The 18,701-nt window shown below is 33.5% G+C and overlaps 1 protein-coding gene across 1 annotated transcript; it reads right to left on the bottom strand.

Moving 5' to 3' along the window:
- Positions 1-3,617: 3,617 nt before the first annotated feature.
- On the bottom strand, positions 3,618-14,061 carry LOC129756439 (CLIP domain-containing serine protease B4-like). The gene is made up of 4 exons (XM_055753314.1): positions 13,866-14,061; positions 13,617-13,780; positions 4,392-4,654; positions 3,618-4,322 (listed from the first exon to the last, which is right to left on the bottom strand). Exons 1-4 carry the CDS (start codon positions 13,939-13,941, stop codon positions 3,728-3,730), a joined length of 1,098 nt encoding a protein of 365 aa, XP_055609289.1. The 5' UTR covers positions 13,942-14,061; the 3' UTR covers positions 3,618-3,727.
- Between the last annotated feature and the right edge of the window lie 4,640 nt (positions 14,062-18,701).

Genomic DNA, 18,701 nt, shown 5'->3' with positions numbered 1-18,701 from the left:
TTAATGAAGTGTTTTATGAAATGAAAAGTGATTATAATTGAATTATGAATTACTTTTGATGAGTCTCGAACCGAGGATCCCGCAGCAGCCTTTATCTTTCCTTGCGCCTTTACCATATCGATCATTCTTGATGCTAATAAGGTAGGTGAAAAAACCCGTACTTCAAGCACTGTTCGGGTCACATAACTTCATAGACAATGTATGCGTGAGAAGGTTTGGAAATGTATTGGAAAATTTCGGGAGAAGACAACTGCAACTGCCCGCTCTGATTGTTTTCGTTTGCTGTCTTGCTTACTCACACGCAGCAAATGAGAAAATCACTGTTTACTTTTCGAGGGTTTGACGTTTCTACGCTTAATAAAAGCTTTATATAAGCATTAACAGGAAGTTCTAGTGCTACAGTCTTAATGCTTGTTAACTTTATATGGTAGCTCTATATGTGCATACAGTGCCACCATTAGTGCTAATTTTTGTTATTGCTTCTATGCATTAATAATGCTTATATAAAACTAAAAAGCATTATGAATGTTGATATAATGCTAACTTGCATTAGAAATGTTGATTTAATGCTGATTAAGGGTAATGGCTTAATGCTTATGGTTACTTGGGAAAGCAATAACAAAATAACGTATATCTGTTTGTAGAATACAAACAACTCACACACACCCATACATCATGTCTCTGATGCTTTGTTTGACAGATGATGCTACTAGGCGTTTGATGCAATTATCAAAATAATCGATCTGGAATGATAAATGAAAAAAAGGCCTCGACCACGAATCGAACTCGAGTCTTCTGATCACTTTCCTGGCACCTTACCAATAGGCTTAATCGGCAGATGTAAACACATCAAGCTGTAGCTCTATAATTCAGTTGACTTTATAGAGTTGAATTCGCTGCAAGATTCACGGCAGAAAATGCTCATCGTACCCCGATTAATGGCGCTATGTTCGCCCCGAGTTAACAAGTTAAAGAAAAAACGCCTTTTAAAATTGATAATACTTAGTGTAGAATAGACTGCCCCAAATGACCCGACTTTTGAAAAAGTTAAACGCTGCAGGCTAAAATTGATCCTGGGCTCAGTACAAGATCTCATGCCAAATGTGGGCCAGATCGGACCACGGGAAAGAGTCGCTCAACGAGCCTGAAGTTTGTATGGGATTTTGAGACATTTTGTTCGAGAGGAAGATGAAAAACCAGTTTTCCGTCAATAACTTTTGTCTCCTTCGACCGATTTCTTTCAAAATTTCTTTCAATTTTCTTAAAGCCTAAGTTATGACAAATATTTCATCTCAAGGATGCATGTCAATCAGAGTTAAGATAAAAAAGTTATTAAGCTTCAAAAATTGGCTAACTTATTAAGGGTGATATTCATCACTGTTTTAATGATGCGACTAAATACCCAACCAGAACACTCAATGTAAAATGCTTGCCGTTTCGTCAAATAAGGACCGATTTTAACCATTGCTGTTGCGCTCGATTGCAATTTTTAATGTTGTTTCAATATTTGAGTTTGGATGATAGTTACTTGTTAGTTCGGAAAGAAGTAAGGACAAAAAAATGCTTGACAATTTAAGAAAATTGCATAACCACAGGGGCTTTAAAACATGACTGGACGATTTGTGATGCCAGTAAAAAGATAAATTTTCGAAAAACAGGTCCATTTACAGTCTTTTGCAGTCTTCATTTTCGAAGCATGCACGGTAGCAGAATTTTCAAATAAATTTCTTTGAAGCGTTATGCCTACATTTTTTAAAAAAGCAATTTCAAACTTAAACACAATTTACTCAAAACCGAATAAAACACTTTGTTAAAATCAATTAAGAATAAAAAAACAAAATATAACCTTCATTTTAAAAAAATGTAAAAGGACTTTTTTTCGAAAAATTATCATTTTTTGGCATCATAAAGCGTTGGTCCATGTGTTTTTCGATCTAAAAAAAAAAAAATTGTTGGCGGTTGAGTCTGAGAGTAACCACCATTCTGCATAGATTTTTTGAGAAAAAAATTATCCTGAGTTAGGTAGAAAAGATGAAACAAAAGCCCCGCCCAAAGGCGGAAATACCCCAAATTAGTATGGGAAATTCAAAACCTGTGAAATATTAGTACAAGGGTCGCTCAACGAACTTGAAGTTTGTATGGGATTTTGAGACATTTTGCTCGGAAGAAACATGAAAAACCATCATCATGAACTTTGGTTCCCATTGACCGAATTCTTTCAAAAACGGGTTTTTTAAAGGATAGTAGGTATTCATCACTGTTCATGAGTTGGGGCGGTCGAACATATTGACGCCTCATTAACAGTAATGACTAATGAATACCACCGTAAAAAAGTAAGCCCATTTTTGAAGCCTTATAACTATTTTTATATTAACTCTTATCGAAATGCAGTCTTCGGATGAAATATTTTTCATAATTTAGGCTTTAAGAAAACCCGTTTTTGAAAGAAATCGGCCGACGGAAATCAAAATTATTGATGAAAACCTGTTTTTAATTGGCATCACAAATCGTCCAGTCATGTTACTAAGCCCCTGTGGTTATGCAATTTTCTTAAATTGTCAAGCATTTTTCTGTCCTTACTTCTTTTCGATCGAACAAGTGAATATCATCCAAACTCAAATATTGAAACAACATTAAAAATTGCAATCAAGATCAACAACAATGGTTAAAATCGGTCCTTATTTGACGAAAAGGCATGCATTTTACATTGAGTGTTCTTGTTGGACATTTAGTCGCATCATTAAAACTGTGATGAATATCACCCTTAATAAGCCAATTTTTGAAGCTTAATAACTTTTTTATCTTAACTTTGATTGACGTGCATCCTTCAGATGAAATATTTGTCATAATTTAGGCTTTAAGAAAATCCGTTTTTGAAGAAATCGGTCGAAGAAGACAAAAGTTATTGACGGAAAACTGGTTTTTCATGTTCTTCTCGAACAAAATTTCTAAAAATCCCATACAAACTTCAGGCTCGTTGAGCGACCCCTTCCCGTGGTCCGATCTGGCCCAAATTTGGCAGGAGATCTTGTACTGAGCCCAGGATCAATTTTAGCCTGCAGCGTATAACATTTCACAGGTTTTAATTTTCCTATACAAATTTGAGGCAGTCTAGTGTAGAATCAAAAATGTAATGATGGTTAAAATTGATGAATAATGTGTTCATCATGTTGCAGTGCGTACATTACAGATCAGGACGATTATAAAAACTTACCGGTGCTAAAAAATTATAATATTTTTGTCACTTGAGCACCTAGTTGATTTTTTTAAAAATATTTTAGTAAAGATGATTAGGAGATTTCTTTTTTGCTGAATAAAAAAAATACTTTTTTCTGTAGAAATGAGGTTTGCTTACTATGCACCGGGTGCTCGATGTTCCATTATACCTCCTAAATAGTGTTAAACTTTTTATCACTCATAGCGTTTTCGATTATCTCCCACTGGCACAGAGCAAACCTGATGGTGTCGTAACAACCAGCACTCTGCGAAAGTCTTATACACGCAAGTTTATGCAGTAATAATCACAAAATTAATTAACCCTTTCTCTAAGTGTGCCACTAGACGAAGATTCTGGAACAAGACCAATGGAGGATCTTAAAGATAAAATTAAAGAACGATTCCGTCAATAACCATCTATTTTGGCACTTCTTAAATTGATAATTTCACGTCACTTCACGCATCTAAAAATTTGTTCCATTATTACCTCTTTCGTCAATTAATCATAGTCTTATTGCAGCTTCGCCTGAATCCAGTCAATAAACTTGGGCACATTGGTGTAAACTCCGGGCACATCCTTGGTACCACACTTATTGGGTCCGAAGCTCACGATTCCGTACAGATAGATATTTCCGACCACCCGTTTCATCAGTGGACCACCCGAATCACCGGAACAGGTATCCTTGCCCCGAAGTCCACCGGCACACAGCTGCGTATCCCTCAGAGTGACCTGCGAGTTCCGATAGACGCTGGCACACTTATTGAAATCGGTAATGTCCAGTTCGACCTTCAGCTTCACGCTGCTTTGGCTGGCAGTTTCGGTTCGTCCCCAACCAGCCGCCACAGCCTTGGTTCCGACGTTGTTCTTGTTCCGTTCGGCCGGCGCAACCGGCAGACAGATCGGTGAAATGTAGCTCGAAAACGAAACATCCCGCACCATCCGAATCAGCGCGATGTCGTTGTATTGGTTCTTGTTCTGCGGATTGTACTCTTCGTGCACGATGATCTTCTCGACGTCCACATCGACCGGAACGTCAGCACACTCGCTCTCCAGACAGTCCTGTCCGTCGTGCTTCAGATCGTACTCACCCAGCCGAACACCGATACTGAAACGAAAGGAAGAGAGTGGCTCAGCGAACAACTTGAGGCGAGGTTCGAATCAACAAAAAACTTACACAGTCCAACCACGCGGAATGGCATTGATACAGTGGCCAGCCGTGATGACGTAGCGGGAATTGATGAGCGATCCGCCGCAATGAAATCCGGTGTTGCCGTTCGGCTTCCGGTAGTTGATCAGAGTTGCCCACGGGTATTCGTCCAGGGCCGTTGGTTGACCACCGACGATTCGGTCTGCCAAATCTATGCCACAGTTCGGGGGTTTTGGAAGTGCGCTGCTACCGGATACTCGATTGGCCACGTTAATGCCGGCGCAACAGAGCTGCAAAATAATTTTTCGTTAAAAAATCAAAATTAAATAATTTATAACATCAGTTTCTATGTTTGTTACAGATCCGTTGTGAAACTACATCATTAAGCTAACAGTTCTTTTACAAATGGAAAATTCTTTTAGAAAAACAGTTAAGAATGAATTTTCATTCTTATTTGGTATTTTATTTCTTTAAAAAGAAGTTAAAAATGTGTGTTTAACTGCAATGGTAGCAAAGAAGTCATTTCCCTCACATCCGCAGGGAGAAGTTAAACACTTGAATCCCTCTAGATCTGATAGCAGACATAAAGGTTTTTTTATATCAACAAATAGTCCGGGATCAAATTTTGTGCTGCAATTGTTTCAAACAATTATATAAATATTTTTTTTTAACTTTTACGAACGAAGTGTAAAGTTAAAATTGGTATTTAATATTTCTTTTATTCCAAAGTTTTTAAATTGAGGTTGAAGCTGAATGACAATCTTCTCGAGCTGCCCTTGATGTCTGTTTTTAATTAAGTATGATTGATGATTTCAAATAATACTTCTCAATAACATTTGATTAGGTAGGTATACACTGCTGGCCAAAAGTTTGGGATCACCCACCAAAAAAAAAGCAAATTTTGATCGTTCATATCTCAGTAGCCTTATTCATTAATCTTCTGATCTCATTTGAAAGATAATGAGCAGTAGCTATTTCGGATGTATTTTGCCCAAAAATAATGTTTTAGTTTTGTACCTTAAACTTAACCTAAAGTTAGAACATTTTCAAAAAATCGCATTCAATTTTCAAAGCGTATCATCTCGGGATAGTGTGGACCAAATTTCAAAATTTGAGTTGCATTAAAATTCTTGATGGTAATTGTAGTGTCCACGTTATGGATGTTTCGACTTGTTAGAAAACCCCTTCTGGGAACGAAGTCGATAACAGTCGACATTAAGAGAGCTGTGCTCATAATGTAAAAAATATGTAAGCCGATTGAATAAATGTATCTTCCTCTTTTGGGTTGACTACCGACTGTAGTAGACGTGTTCCATTTCTTTCCTCATATTAAACCTCCTATTATAAAATGTGTATTTTATCATCACTCTCTTTTAATATTTGTTGGTCATCTCAGTAATAACTTTTAATATAATTTTTTAATGAACTAATGAAAAAACAACAATTCCCAAGCTGCTTCCAAATGAACCCTTCAGATTTGCAATACGATGTTAGATGAGAAAGATATGAATGAGATAAATTCGCATGGATGGATCCCAAACTTTTGGCCGATACACCATACTAAGGGGTGATCTTAAATTTTGACGGTAGATTTTAATTCAAATCGTCCAGAAGGTGAACCTTGGGTTATGCTTTTTGAAAGTCAAAACCATCAAAATATGCGATTTTTTACGTACGACAAATTTTCCGAAGAAAGTATTTTATTTATTCAAAAATTTAAAAAGTTATTGATGATGTACCGCTAGGATACCTTTATGAAAAAATTCTATTACGGAGATAATAAACCAACCATCAACGATTCTACACCATATGTATGTACTAACGAGCCTCTATAAACAAAAGAGACGAAATGTCATGATTGGAATTTCCGATTTTCTGTCAGTGTCATTCCAATCGAGCAAAAGACTTGTCAAACTGGAAAGTTTGGAATTGCGAAAGCGGCTTTAGCGAAAGTATTATCTTTCATATCTGTAAACAAAGAGTAATCAAAACACAGTTTTTGAAAGTCCTAATTCGATTACAAGCTAGATTCTCAAGGACTTATTTTTTGGAATTTAATAGGTAAGTTATGATTTTTTTAATGATAAATATGTAGGATATATTTTTACTTTGTGTTTTCATTGCCAGCAGAAGATGTTGCCGGATCAGCGGAGTCGAAAGGGAAAGTTTACCAATGAAAGTTGCGAATTCCAGTAAAGACTCCCCCGAAAGATGGCAGAATGCGAGCAATTTCTTCCGTTTTTTTTTGGTTCAGCCGGGAACTGGAAGAAAAATGTATTTTTAAATCCGGGGCAGGATTTGTTAGAACATTTTTTTTGAAAAACACTCCATGATTGCACTTTTTTCTATTGATGAAAATAACAAAAAACAGCTTAGTTCAATTAGCAGACTAGACCAGTGGTCGGCAACCTTTTGAGACCAAAGAGCCAAAAATTTCAAATTAAGGAAATTTCCAAGTTTGAAAGAGCCGCACTTTATTTTATCCTTACTACAAATAATGGTGATCGCTAAGATACATTGCATCCTGATGTGAACTCAGTTTTATTATCATTTTTCTCATCGCCACAGATTTTTGTTGTTTTATTGACTAACGGAACGGAAACGATTTTCTTTCTCCTGTTTTATACATTTTCAAAACGAGTACAGCTTAGTAACGTTGAAATTTTGGCGATTTGCCATTGTAACTTGATAAAATTTATCATTTTAAACTTTAGTGCAATTATTTCCTAATACCTATTCCCAGTAAAAAAAGGATATTCGATGTTTTCTGCTGAAATACTACAAAGAAGCATTGCAAATTTGATATAATAAAAATGCTTACTACAAGAGGTAAATCAATATAAAAAAACTAAACGAGGGTTTATCACTTTAATTTTTTTTTCTTGAAATTCTACAAATAAACCTATTTTTTTTGTTTTGAACATTCGTTCAAAGCCATTCAGGTTCATTTATTTGTTTTACGCATAAAACTATCATTTTAAATAGACAAATATTTTCCGAGCCTCAAAATAAATGAACCAACAAATTTTTTTTTCATAAATGCTCATTTTACGGATTGAAAAAATAAGTCTAAGTTTGACAAAATTTAACGATCGGTCGTGAGATGTGGTATGATAATAATACGGATATAAAATTTCTTTTATTTTTTTTAGTACACCCATTTAGCTCTCTAGTTTTTAATTTGATTTCTAGTAAAATAAAAAAAGGGTTCAAATTCTTCTGTTCAAAATCGTAACCCTTTCAAGATGTTTCTTCTCTATACTGATGAAATCTTAAAAATAATGTTTAAACCTCTGAGTTTCAGATATATCACGGATTCAGATTGATCCTGCTGTCAAATTCATTATTTAAGTTTTTATACAATTAGTGATTTGCAACTTAATTTGTTTGATTTTTTCCAACAAATCTTTTAATTTTTTGAATGAATTTCCAGATTTCGCTTGCGAATTTGTAAAGTTAATCATAACAGAAGTTGGTTTGCGGTTCCCTGGCCGAAAATGTTGACCGATAATAATGATATAAAATACGTCGTGTGGATAACTTATTTAAATTATTCAATATTTCAAAACAAAACAACTTCAAATATTTCAAACAATCAAAACAATGTTTTGAAAATACTTTTAATACTTGACCGATTTGCTGTATTTCAGTGTATCTTGGATTTTTGGAATCGTCAAGAATAGATTCATTCGATGGTTGTAGCAATATGCTGGGGTCCAAAGGAAAGTTTTGATAGCTTCTTCGGATCTACCGGTACAATATTATATCTTACATAATAAAAGACATCTAACTTTGGCTTTGCTTTGCTGTATTTAATTTTTCAACAAACCGATTTTTAATCACTTCATAGAACAAACCAAAACCAAAATTCTGATAAAGACTTACAAATGAAAATCAACTTTTAAAACAGTCATGACGTTTTAATAATAATTGCAGAAACATTATAAAGGAATTAAATTCAAAATAAATAAAAAGGATGTAATAGTTGTAAGAAAATATATTAAAGTAAATGGAAGAAAATGCTTCTTTACCAAATAAGTTTTATCTTCGAATAAATACCAAAAGATATTGATGTTATTTATGAAATTCTAAAATTAGATTCAGCACTATGCACGGTTCACAAAAATATTCTTTAAAAAATTTGAAAATTTTGTTAACTTGAACTTAAGTTCAGAATAAGAACGAAATTCTTTCATGAATTTAAAAACAAAATTTAGAAATGTAATTCATTATTTAAAAAATTAAGGAACAAAAAGTTTTAAGAAAGAAATTTAAATGCACATAACAATTATTTTCAGTATTCAAAGCATTATTAAAATCATGTAGAGTTGTTTCGGGAATGGTAGATAATTTTTCTGGCTTCTTGTAAAGATTGTATTTACAACGCTTCAAAGCTCAGCCTAAAATAGTCGGGGATAAAATTTTAAATAGTTTGCCTTGTTAAATTTCTTGAAGTGTTTTTTTTTTAGTTTTTTGAACTTTTTCATCTGATGTTCATATTTGATCAGAACAGCGGTAAAGCAAATTTATTTTCAAAAATATTCAATTCAAGAAAAACAAACTCAATTTCATAATCTTAACAGTACTGTATTTGACGATTAAAAAATGTTTGGATTTTATCCGATCAAATCAGAACAATGAAGAAAACTAATTCAACGGATAACTTCCCATACCGCCGAAGATAAATGTCTTCAGGCTTCCAAATGCTACATTAGACTCTTATGAAGAACGTTAACTGAATTCTAAATCTAAACTTGGTGGCAAACTGACAAGATGCTGTTATTTTTGTTCTATACAAGTTTTTTTTTATCCTGGAAAGTATTATCTGAACTGACGGAAAACTTATGTTGCGTCCGTTAATTCTTGAAAATTTTGAGTATTTTCAAAATTTTGACACATTGATCTAAAGAGCCGCAATTAAACATTCAAAGAGCCGCAGGTTGCCGACCTATGGACTAGACCAAAAACCACTTCCGAAAAAAAAGTAACCAAAATTGAAGTCATGTGGAGTTTGAAGCAAAGCAGTGCTGCGCTCAAATGAAAGCGGGGTTGCTATATGATTTATTCTTAAAGGAATCAGATTGTGTCTCTTTTGTTTTTATTACAGGCTCTTTAGGATGTACGTTCTACAATTCGTCGTCTAACCGGAAAATTTTTTCAGCTTTTAATGTTAGAGGTCTAAGAAACCGTCACTATGGCTACTGGTTGATAGGATGGTTTTTGTTAGGAGCAATGATTTTATGAGTCAGTAGTCATTGTCGAAAAATCTATTATTGTTTACCTTTCTAATATTGGGGATCAAATCTTTGTTAGAATGGAATATTTTCAAAAAATTCAAAGACTTATAAAGATTATTTCTAGAAAGTGAAATACGGAGGAAAAATTTTTTTCGGGAAAGTCAAAGTAAGATTGACACCAAAATTTTAAATCATTTCCATTCTTTTGGTGTATTTTCAGATTTAACAAATCTTGAGGTAAATTTGGAGCCCACAAACGTGCAAAAACTACCGCCCCTGAGGAGTGGGAACAGAATCAAGAAAAATCAATACGATGGATTCAGTGATTGTGATATTTCTAATATCTTCTCAAATGGAATCATTTTATTTTCTTTTAAGGAACAATCGACGAAACAGAAGCAGTCTCGTTGATATCACTCTGCAAAAGAATGAATCTTCAGAAATTCGTTCGTGAAGGTTATCAAGAACTTCTTCAATTAACTTTGGTTTGTCTAAATGAAGAACAGGAAGTAAAATTTAGAAGACTAGGTGCTTTACATTACGCAAGGTGGATGATTAGAGTAATTTACAGCCTGAAAATGTATTTGTTTAGAGAACAATTTCAAGTGGATATTTTGAAACTAGGAAAGTTCGTCCAGTTTGTAGTACGAGTTTATTAAAAAGGGTGGTATGAAACTCCCTTTGCTACAATTGCACCGATAAAAGATCTTATATTTAAAAAAAACCTGAAAAACTACGATGATGAAGAGTTAAGCCTGATAATCTTAAAAAAAAGCATTTATGCTTTTTGTCAGACCTCAAAATCTGTCTGGCTTTTTTTACGAGCAAGTTGATGCCGTTTGAAGCAAAACGTGGTCCAGAATCTACGGAAGAAGAGTATTGGAGAAAATATTAGACTTAACAAAATTTCATTCAAAAACTCATTGGAAGATTTCGTTACAGAGAAATCTTTGTCATAATTTTGAAATTTTGCATCTTGAATCCCGTTTTCTTTGGGAAACAGAGCCCAAATTATGGGTGTCGAGAAGTGATTACAAATCTGCTAAAATCAGATGCCAGAGTCTATCAGTCATTAATGATTCAGCAGAACGAGCCCTAGCAATAGCAGGAGAATATAGCGGATTCAATCCGAACGCTGACCACGAAAAACAAAATGTGTTGATGGTTGTTGCAGTAAACTGAAAAAATCAGAACATTTCATTAAAATCATGGGTTAAGAAGGGGCTTGTGATATAGCTCAGCTGGCAAGTCAGTTGCTTCCTGAGCCGATGTCCGTGAATTCGAGTCCAAGAGTAAACATCGATCACATTTGTACTGGAGAAGTTTTTCAATGACTGTTCGCCAACTGCATCGTTGAATAAGTCGCGAATGACGTTAAGATATTAAAACGACCATAATCGTAAAAATAGGTTTTGAGCAATTTAACAACATATTTTGAAAAAAAATTGACTATAATTGTTCACTTCCTAAATTTGAAAATAATATTAGTTTTTAATATGTTTTTTCTCTCTTTTTATCATTATTGTTCAGTTTACTTATAGTAAAATTATAATTTCCTGATTTTAGCAGAAACATGTTTTTTAAAGAACTAAATCATCAATAACTTTTTGAACTTTCGAATAAATAACATGCTAAATAAATTTGTCGTACGTAACAATCTTTCTGGACGATTTGAATAAAAGTCGATTGATAAAATATGAAAAAAATAGAAAAACATGGAATTTTTGTATCTTTTATGTAAAGTTTGTAATCTCAACAAAATTTAAAAAAAAATAAACTCATATGTTTTGTGTTATTTCTATAAATTAAAATTTTCTTAGTAAAAAATTAAAAAAATGGCTTTTTTCAAAAATCGACCCATTGAACATCATTTTTCTGAATCACCGCCATACACAACGTTGTTTCTTACACCTTAAGCTAACATTTGGAGGTTAAGCCCCCAGAATTCCAGACATAAGGCAATTTTGGGCCACCCTAATGCAAAAATAATCTGGTTTGACTTTTTTTCTGGAATTTTGTCCTGGTAATGTTGGGACAGAGACCCAGTATTTGAGAAAGTGTCCCATAAGATTTATTTTTTCGCTATGTTCAGATAAAAAATATTATCTAGAACTTCGGTTTCGGAGTTCGTTTCATAGCTATGGAATTGAAGTTCCAATTATATAATACAATACAAATTTTCATAAATCTTAGTTTTCAATCTGAATAACGATGATTTTAAGGTGTGTGTTGCAAAACATTTAAAAGTTTTTAAATGCCTCAAAAATGCAATAAACAATTATAAAACTGTTTCTTGCTGCAAAAATTTGAAATAATTGCGAAATAATTTTCACTATTGATAGAAGTTTGTTAGCTAGACTTCAGATTATTCATCAATTGATTTGAATTTCGTTGATTTTCAGTTTGTTTTAAATAAAATGTCATTTCTTTGACGATGATTTTGCTACTGCCAACAGTTTGCGAAACGGAAGTCCTAAATGATGGGTGTTGCAAAATGGAACATTAAGATTCTTCTCGTAGCGTTTGTTTGATTTTTAACAATCTTTGTCGTTTTTCACTTTTACACAGTGTACACACAGTTTATATAGTTTTCGAACGAAAAATCTTTTTTTATCAAATTAAATGTATAAACCACTTTTAAGAACCAAATTTTTGAAATCAAGCCATACATCCAAGTAGAACTATCATTTCCTTTGCTCAAACTGATCCATTTTTTTAATTCAGATCGTGTTAATTTTTTTAGTAATTTAGAACATTTTAATGGCTTCGAGAATTCCCGGATATTCTAGCGTTCCCCGGGATTCGGGAAATCCAATTTTTTTATTCCCAGGAATTTACGGGTAGGACACTCTATTGAGTTCTTACTAGGAGTTATTTATTTTCGTTCTGGTTACTCAGTATCCCGACCCGAGACATTAATATAGTTATTAGTTTTAAATTTTGATTCCTAAATTCACTGTTGGCAGCTAACTCGAAATTCACTTTGACGAATTATTATTTATGAAGTTTTTTTTCTGCAAGAAATATATTTTGTTTTACGTTCAAAATACTGTGTTTTGAATTCTAAATTCTTACCAGTAATTTCAGAATTAAGAATAAGGAATTCTAAGTTATGAATTTTTAAGTGAAAGCTCTCAGTTCTAATTCTTAGTTTAAAATTTTGAGAGCTTTTTCTTTTTTTTTCAATTATAAATTTTGATCTTAGAAATTTGTTTAAAATTTAAACTTTGAAATCGTGGTTTGGAATTTTGAATTCTATTTTGAAATTTTGTATTTGCATTAGGTTATGAATTCTAATTTCTTCAGTTTGAGTTTGTAATTTTGACTTTCAGTTTTGCAATAAGTTAAAAATTTCAAATTCAATTTTTTTGAAGTAACAATTCTAAGTTTTCCGCTTTGAATTTCGAATTCTGAGCTGCATGTTTTGGATTTAATTTTAAATTCAAAGAACCTTAAATTATGTTTTCTGAATTCTATGTTTCTATTTAAAAAAAAATGATCAATTTCTGAATTCTATGTTCTAAATATGATTACTGATTTTAAATTCTGACTTTCAAATGCATTTTTGCATTCTATCTGTTGAATTTTTAAAATTTGACTAAGGTTTTTGATGTATTTTTTTTTTAATTCTAAAAAGGGAACAATGGGATTTATTTCAAATTTTGAGTACCGAATTTGCAGTTCAGCGATCTTGGTCTTGAGTTTCGAATTCAGATTTAATTTCTATATTCTGGATTAAGAATGTATTTTGATTGGCGTTGAAATCTGATCAATGAATTTAAGGGATTCAACATGTGATTTAGTTTCTTATAAATGAACCAGGATTTGCAAAATCGAAATTAATGAAGAAGACAAAAGCTGATAGCTTTTATATTTACCACCTTCACCAAATGAGAAACAACTCATCAAAAACCACCATTTCAAGTTTAACAGGAACAATTAACACCTCCATAAATTAATCGTCTGTGGTTTTGGTTTTATCGTTTTTTTGTTCGATGATAAAAAAAACACTCACCAATGGTTTTCCGCCCGAGCTTCCACAGCGACTGCTCTGAACGAATTCGGTTTGATCCGGACTGACCACTCCCTGGCTAAAAATGGCCACAAATGCTGGACATTCCCGCAAAAAAACACAACTTCCCGATTGGCCGTTGGGATCGACGCATGGCTCATTTGGTTCTGGGTTTTAAAGAGAAATGTTGGTGAATCAATTAATTTTTGTTCAACAATGGCCGCCGGAAAATTTATTAAATTCTGTACTTACCAAGAGTTAAAACGTGACCCAACTGCACCATCAGGAGGAACAACGCGGGCATCAGGAGCCCCATTTTTGGGACCATTTTGAACACACTTTAAAACAGTTGTTTGACTTTAAAAAATTCTTAAAACAAAATTGAACCGAAACGCTCAACAAAATCTTTCAACCGATCCGTGCTGCTGCGGATTTCGGTAAATACTATCGCTTACCAAATATGAACAGGCTTATCTCACCGAAATACAGAAAAAAATACACCCAGACTCTAGGTTCATCGCCGAAGATCAATCCCTGGGGGCAGGGACGTAGTCAGGATTTATTTTTGAAAAGATTTTCAAAACTCTTTACTTTGACACTGAACAACTCAACGTCATTTTTGTCATTTTTATCATTTTTGTCATTTATGTCATTTTTTTTAATTATTTGTCATTTCTGTCATTTTTGTCATTTTTTTGTAATTTTTGTCATCTTTGTTATCTTTGTCATTTTTGTCATTTTTGTCATTTTGGTCATTTCTATCATTTTTGTCATTTTTGTCATTTTTGTCATTTTTGTCATTTTTGTCATTTTTGTCATTTTTGTCATTTTTGTCATTTTTGTCATTTTTGTCATTTTTGTCATTTTTGTCATTTTTGTCATTTTTTGTCATTTTTGTCATTTTTGTCATTTTTGTCATTTTTTGTCATTTTTGTCATTTTTGTCATTTTTGTCATTTTTGTCATTTTTTGTCATTTTTGTCATTTTTTGTCATTTTTGTCATTTTTGTCATTTTTGTCATTTTTGTCATTTTTGTCATTTTTGTCATTTTTGTCATTTTTGTTATTTTTATCATTTTTTTCCTAATTAATCTTAAGACTTTTAAATTTTTTCCTTTTAATTGTCATTTCTGTCATTTGTGGCATTTTGTCAATTTTTTTAATTTTTGTCATTTTTTTTGTATTTTATTTTGTTTCCGTTTCTCAATAAGAATTTCCAATTACAGTGACGCCTCTGCCTCGAGAGGGGCGATTGCTGCTTAAGAAAAAGTTATTATAAAGCCGGTTTTCTGTGTAGAACATTAGGTCCCACATAATAATTATCACTGTTGTCTATAGCTTTTTATATATTCAAAACGCCGAAAGCCAAAGGCGAAGGAACTAACACCAACAATTCGACCGTTTTGGACTGTTGTTGATGACCGCGGCTTCATCGAACTAAACCTGTTCCCGAGATTTCCGAGCTGGGGAATCCCCATCTGAACGGGTCACAGCTCTCTGTGTCTTGACTGTGTGTTTTTGACCGATCATTCGTCCAAGCAGCCTTAAGGGGGGGGTAGGGTCTAACGGGTATAAAAAAAACACCATTTTCACGATTTTTTTCTAGATCTTTCGTTCAAACAAATGTATTCAATTTTTTTGCATTATACAAAGCTTTGTTAAAAGAACATTTAGTAATTTTTTCGTAGAAAAATTTTGAAAAATGAGCCGGTGACGGAGCATTTTCGAGGATGCCTTTTAGAAAACAAGATTTGCGGTGGACACTGTATCTCAGCACAGAATCATCTGAAGTCAAAAAATCAGAGCAAAATATTTTTAATAGATGTTTTTCTGGACCCCAACGTTTTTATTTAACTTAAAAATATTTTTATGAAATTTTTGTGGCTGTTTGAAGTAAAAACGACGATTTTTCACTTAAAAATCCGCCATTTTTCACCTGTAAAATCTCCCCAAAGTAAAAAAAATCAAAAAAGAAAAACGTTGGGGTCTGGTATTTTATATGTAGAAAATATGTTCCAAATTTGAAAAGAATCGAATAAGTAGTTTTCAAATGACGATGTCCACGGACTTTAAAAATGTGCTTTCGAGAAAAACGCGTTTGAAGTTTCTGCTCTTGCTTTATTGCAGTATTAGATAGGAGGAGATAAAGGCCTATAACTTCTACAGTTTTGCTTCAATTGACTTGAAAATTTGACACAACATTCTTGAAATGTTTTACAATAAGAAAATAAAAAAATAAAAAATCGATTTTTTGAAAGTGTTAGACCCTACCCCCCCCTTAACTCAGTCGTAGCTGATGGCCTCGATTCGGTTCCTCTTCTCGATTTATACGAGTTGAAGTTCATTACCGTAGTTTGATGATCGTGTATGGTCAGTCAGACATCTTCAAATGGGTCCTAGAAAAAGATTGGAAAGGTTTCTTGATTTGTTTGTTAGAAAGTCCACAAAGATTTGGGGAAATCCTTCTTTTTTGAGAAATACGCGCAATGATGTTTGTCGTTGATAAACAAAACTTCATTCCTATGTTGTTTTGTTTTAAACATTTGCGTACACATGACAAGGTAGTATTGAAAAAGTCGGTAATCTTCAACTTTCGAAAATATGTGGAATATATAAATAGAAGATAGAAGAAAATACTACCGATGTTTTGTACCGTAGGTAAAGTTATGCATAAATTACATCCTTTTTTTAAATGATAAAATGATGTTACATAAAAGGTGATACGGTTAAAATTTGATCAAGGGAAAACGCGTGTAATTCAGTGAAATCGTTTATTTAAAAAATAAAATTAAATTTCTTTTTCAAGTTTAATTAGTATAAAATTCAGGAAAAATATTCAGTTAGGCTTCTGCTTTTCCAAATCCGAATTGCCGGGCCTTACGCTTAACCGCTGCCATCAGATTTTGTACAGTCACCTTGTCCACCTTTTTCGCCGCAGAAAGCCAGTTTGCCTTGAACTGCGTCTCGTCCTTAGCAGTTTTTTTGGTCTTCTTTAGGTTCCGCTTGACAATAGCCCAGTATTTCTCAATTGGGCGGAGCTCTGGCGTGTTGGGTAGGTTCTTGTCCTTGGGAACCACCTGCACGTTGTTGGCGGCGTACCACTCCATACCACCGTAATGGCAAGATGCCAAAACAGTACGGAACAACCGCGTTTTTCCTGATCGTGTATCGTCTACAACAGTGCATCGAGCCAAAAAACGAGCCGGACTATCGACTTACAAGAAGGTAGTGACTCCAAATCGGGATGACAAACAAAATACGACAGCCAAAGCGCGATTCCGGAGGCTGTACACGACGATGCTGACAAAGTTTGACTGCGTGGTAATGGACGACGAAACCTACGTCAAAGTCGACTACAAGCAGCTTCCGGGACAGGAGTTTTATACGGCAAAAGGAAGGGGAAAGGTAGCAGATATTTTCAAGCACATGAAACTGTCAAAGTTCGCGAAGAAATATCTGGTTTGGCAAGCCATCTGTACATGTGGCTTGAAAAGCAGCATTTTGATAGCTTCCGGGACTGTCAACCAAGAAATTTACGTGAAAGAGTGTTTGAATAAACGTCTGCTGCCTTTCCTGAAGAAACACGTTTGTTTTACGCGTATAACCCTTTAGTTATTGCACATTCAAAAGGTTGACAGCATTTTGTTGCCTGTTAAAAGTACTATCAGACCTTTTATTCAGAAAGTATCCAGGCCAGACAATCCGGGCAGTTCATATCAAAATTCAAAAACAAATTTGAAATTGTATTTTGGTCTTAAAACATTTATTCATAATTATTTTTGCAAACTCTGCTCAAAAAATGTTTTTGGTAGCTAAATTAAAGAAATTTACAAAACAATTTTATTTTTTTTTGTTTTATTTGCCAAATAAAGTGAAAAAAATCCGGGCAAAATCCAAGCATTTTTCAATGAAATCCGGGCAACCGGGCCGGGCTGGACTGTTCTAAAATTTTGTATCCAATATTCGGGCAAACCCGGATAAACCGGGCAATCTGGCAACCTTAGTTTAGAGTCATCAGGGAAGTCAAGGTTCATACCAGAATTTTTATTATTAATAAGCGTAAACTAAGTGTAGATCGCTGAAATGTTCAAAAAAGAAATTCTCAAATAACCCGAAATTCTCCAATAACTAGGCAGTTATGAGTTATTCAAATCTAACCTCAAACAACAAGTTTTTGCTCGTTCCAAAGCTCGTAAGCTAATTCAACGGAACTGAGGCTATGAGACAAATGATTTCTGAAGAAATTCCATTTAAAACGCTTTCAAATGGCTCATGAAAAATCTAATTTTGTTAAGTTTGAAACAGTTGTACCCACTAAGTTGCCCCTAGATTTTTCAAAAAAGAAGTAATGGACAAAAAACTAGCATAAATTGAAGGAGGAGCGAAAAAACAGATTAGATGAAATCTAAGTTGAAAAAACAGTTCAATATCATGACTGAAAAAATTTTGCGCCGGCCGATGAGAGATACTATGAATAAAGTAGATATTTTGCACACAAAAATTAATAAATAATTCTTTTTTTTAAATTTTTTCCTGAATTATCATGAGATTAACTTAATTTCGTTAATAGAAAGTATTTCGATCAAACGGGTAGTTTTTGAGATACACGCATTCGTAACTGTCCCATTTCTAAATACACTAAGCTTTACTTCTTTGAAGAATCAAATCTACGATTCTAACCCACCAAAGAAACCAATCTAAAAAGCTCACTCAATAAAAACGGGTTTAAAGTTAAAAGATTCATGAAATACAAATACAAAATTCCATAACTTAGTTTGAAGTTTGACAGCTTTTCAAACTCGAATCAGCATTGAAAATGAAAGAAAATTTAATTTCTGAAAATCTATTCGAAAACTTAATCACAGAATACTAGTAAACAATAACTAAATTAGCCGCCGATTGTGGTCTAGAGGATAGCGTTTCAGTCTTCTAAGTCAGATGTCTTGAGATCGAGTCTCGGTCACGGCATACATTGTACTCTTTCTGTGGGCTGGTGGTGTTAGCATTAGTAAGATACCTGCCATTATATCCGTAAAAGATGTACGCTTTAGTATTAAGTAGAATCTAGATTTCTTAAAAGAAACATAAA

This window comes from Uranotaenia lowii, chromosome 3 (genome assembly GCF_029784155.1).
Source record: "Uranotaenia lowii strain MFRU-FL chromosome 3, ASM2978415v1, whole genome shotgun sequence".
Classification (NCBI taxonomy): Eukaryota; Metazoa; Arthropoda; class Insecta; order Diptera; family Culicidae; genus Uranotaenia; species Uranotaenia lowii.
This window is presented reverse-complemented; position numbering and strand designations above follow the sequence as displayed.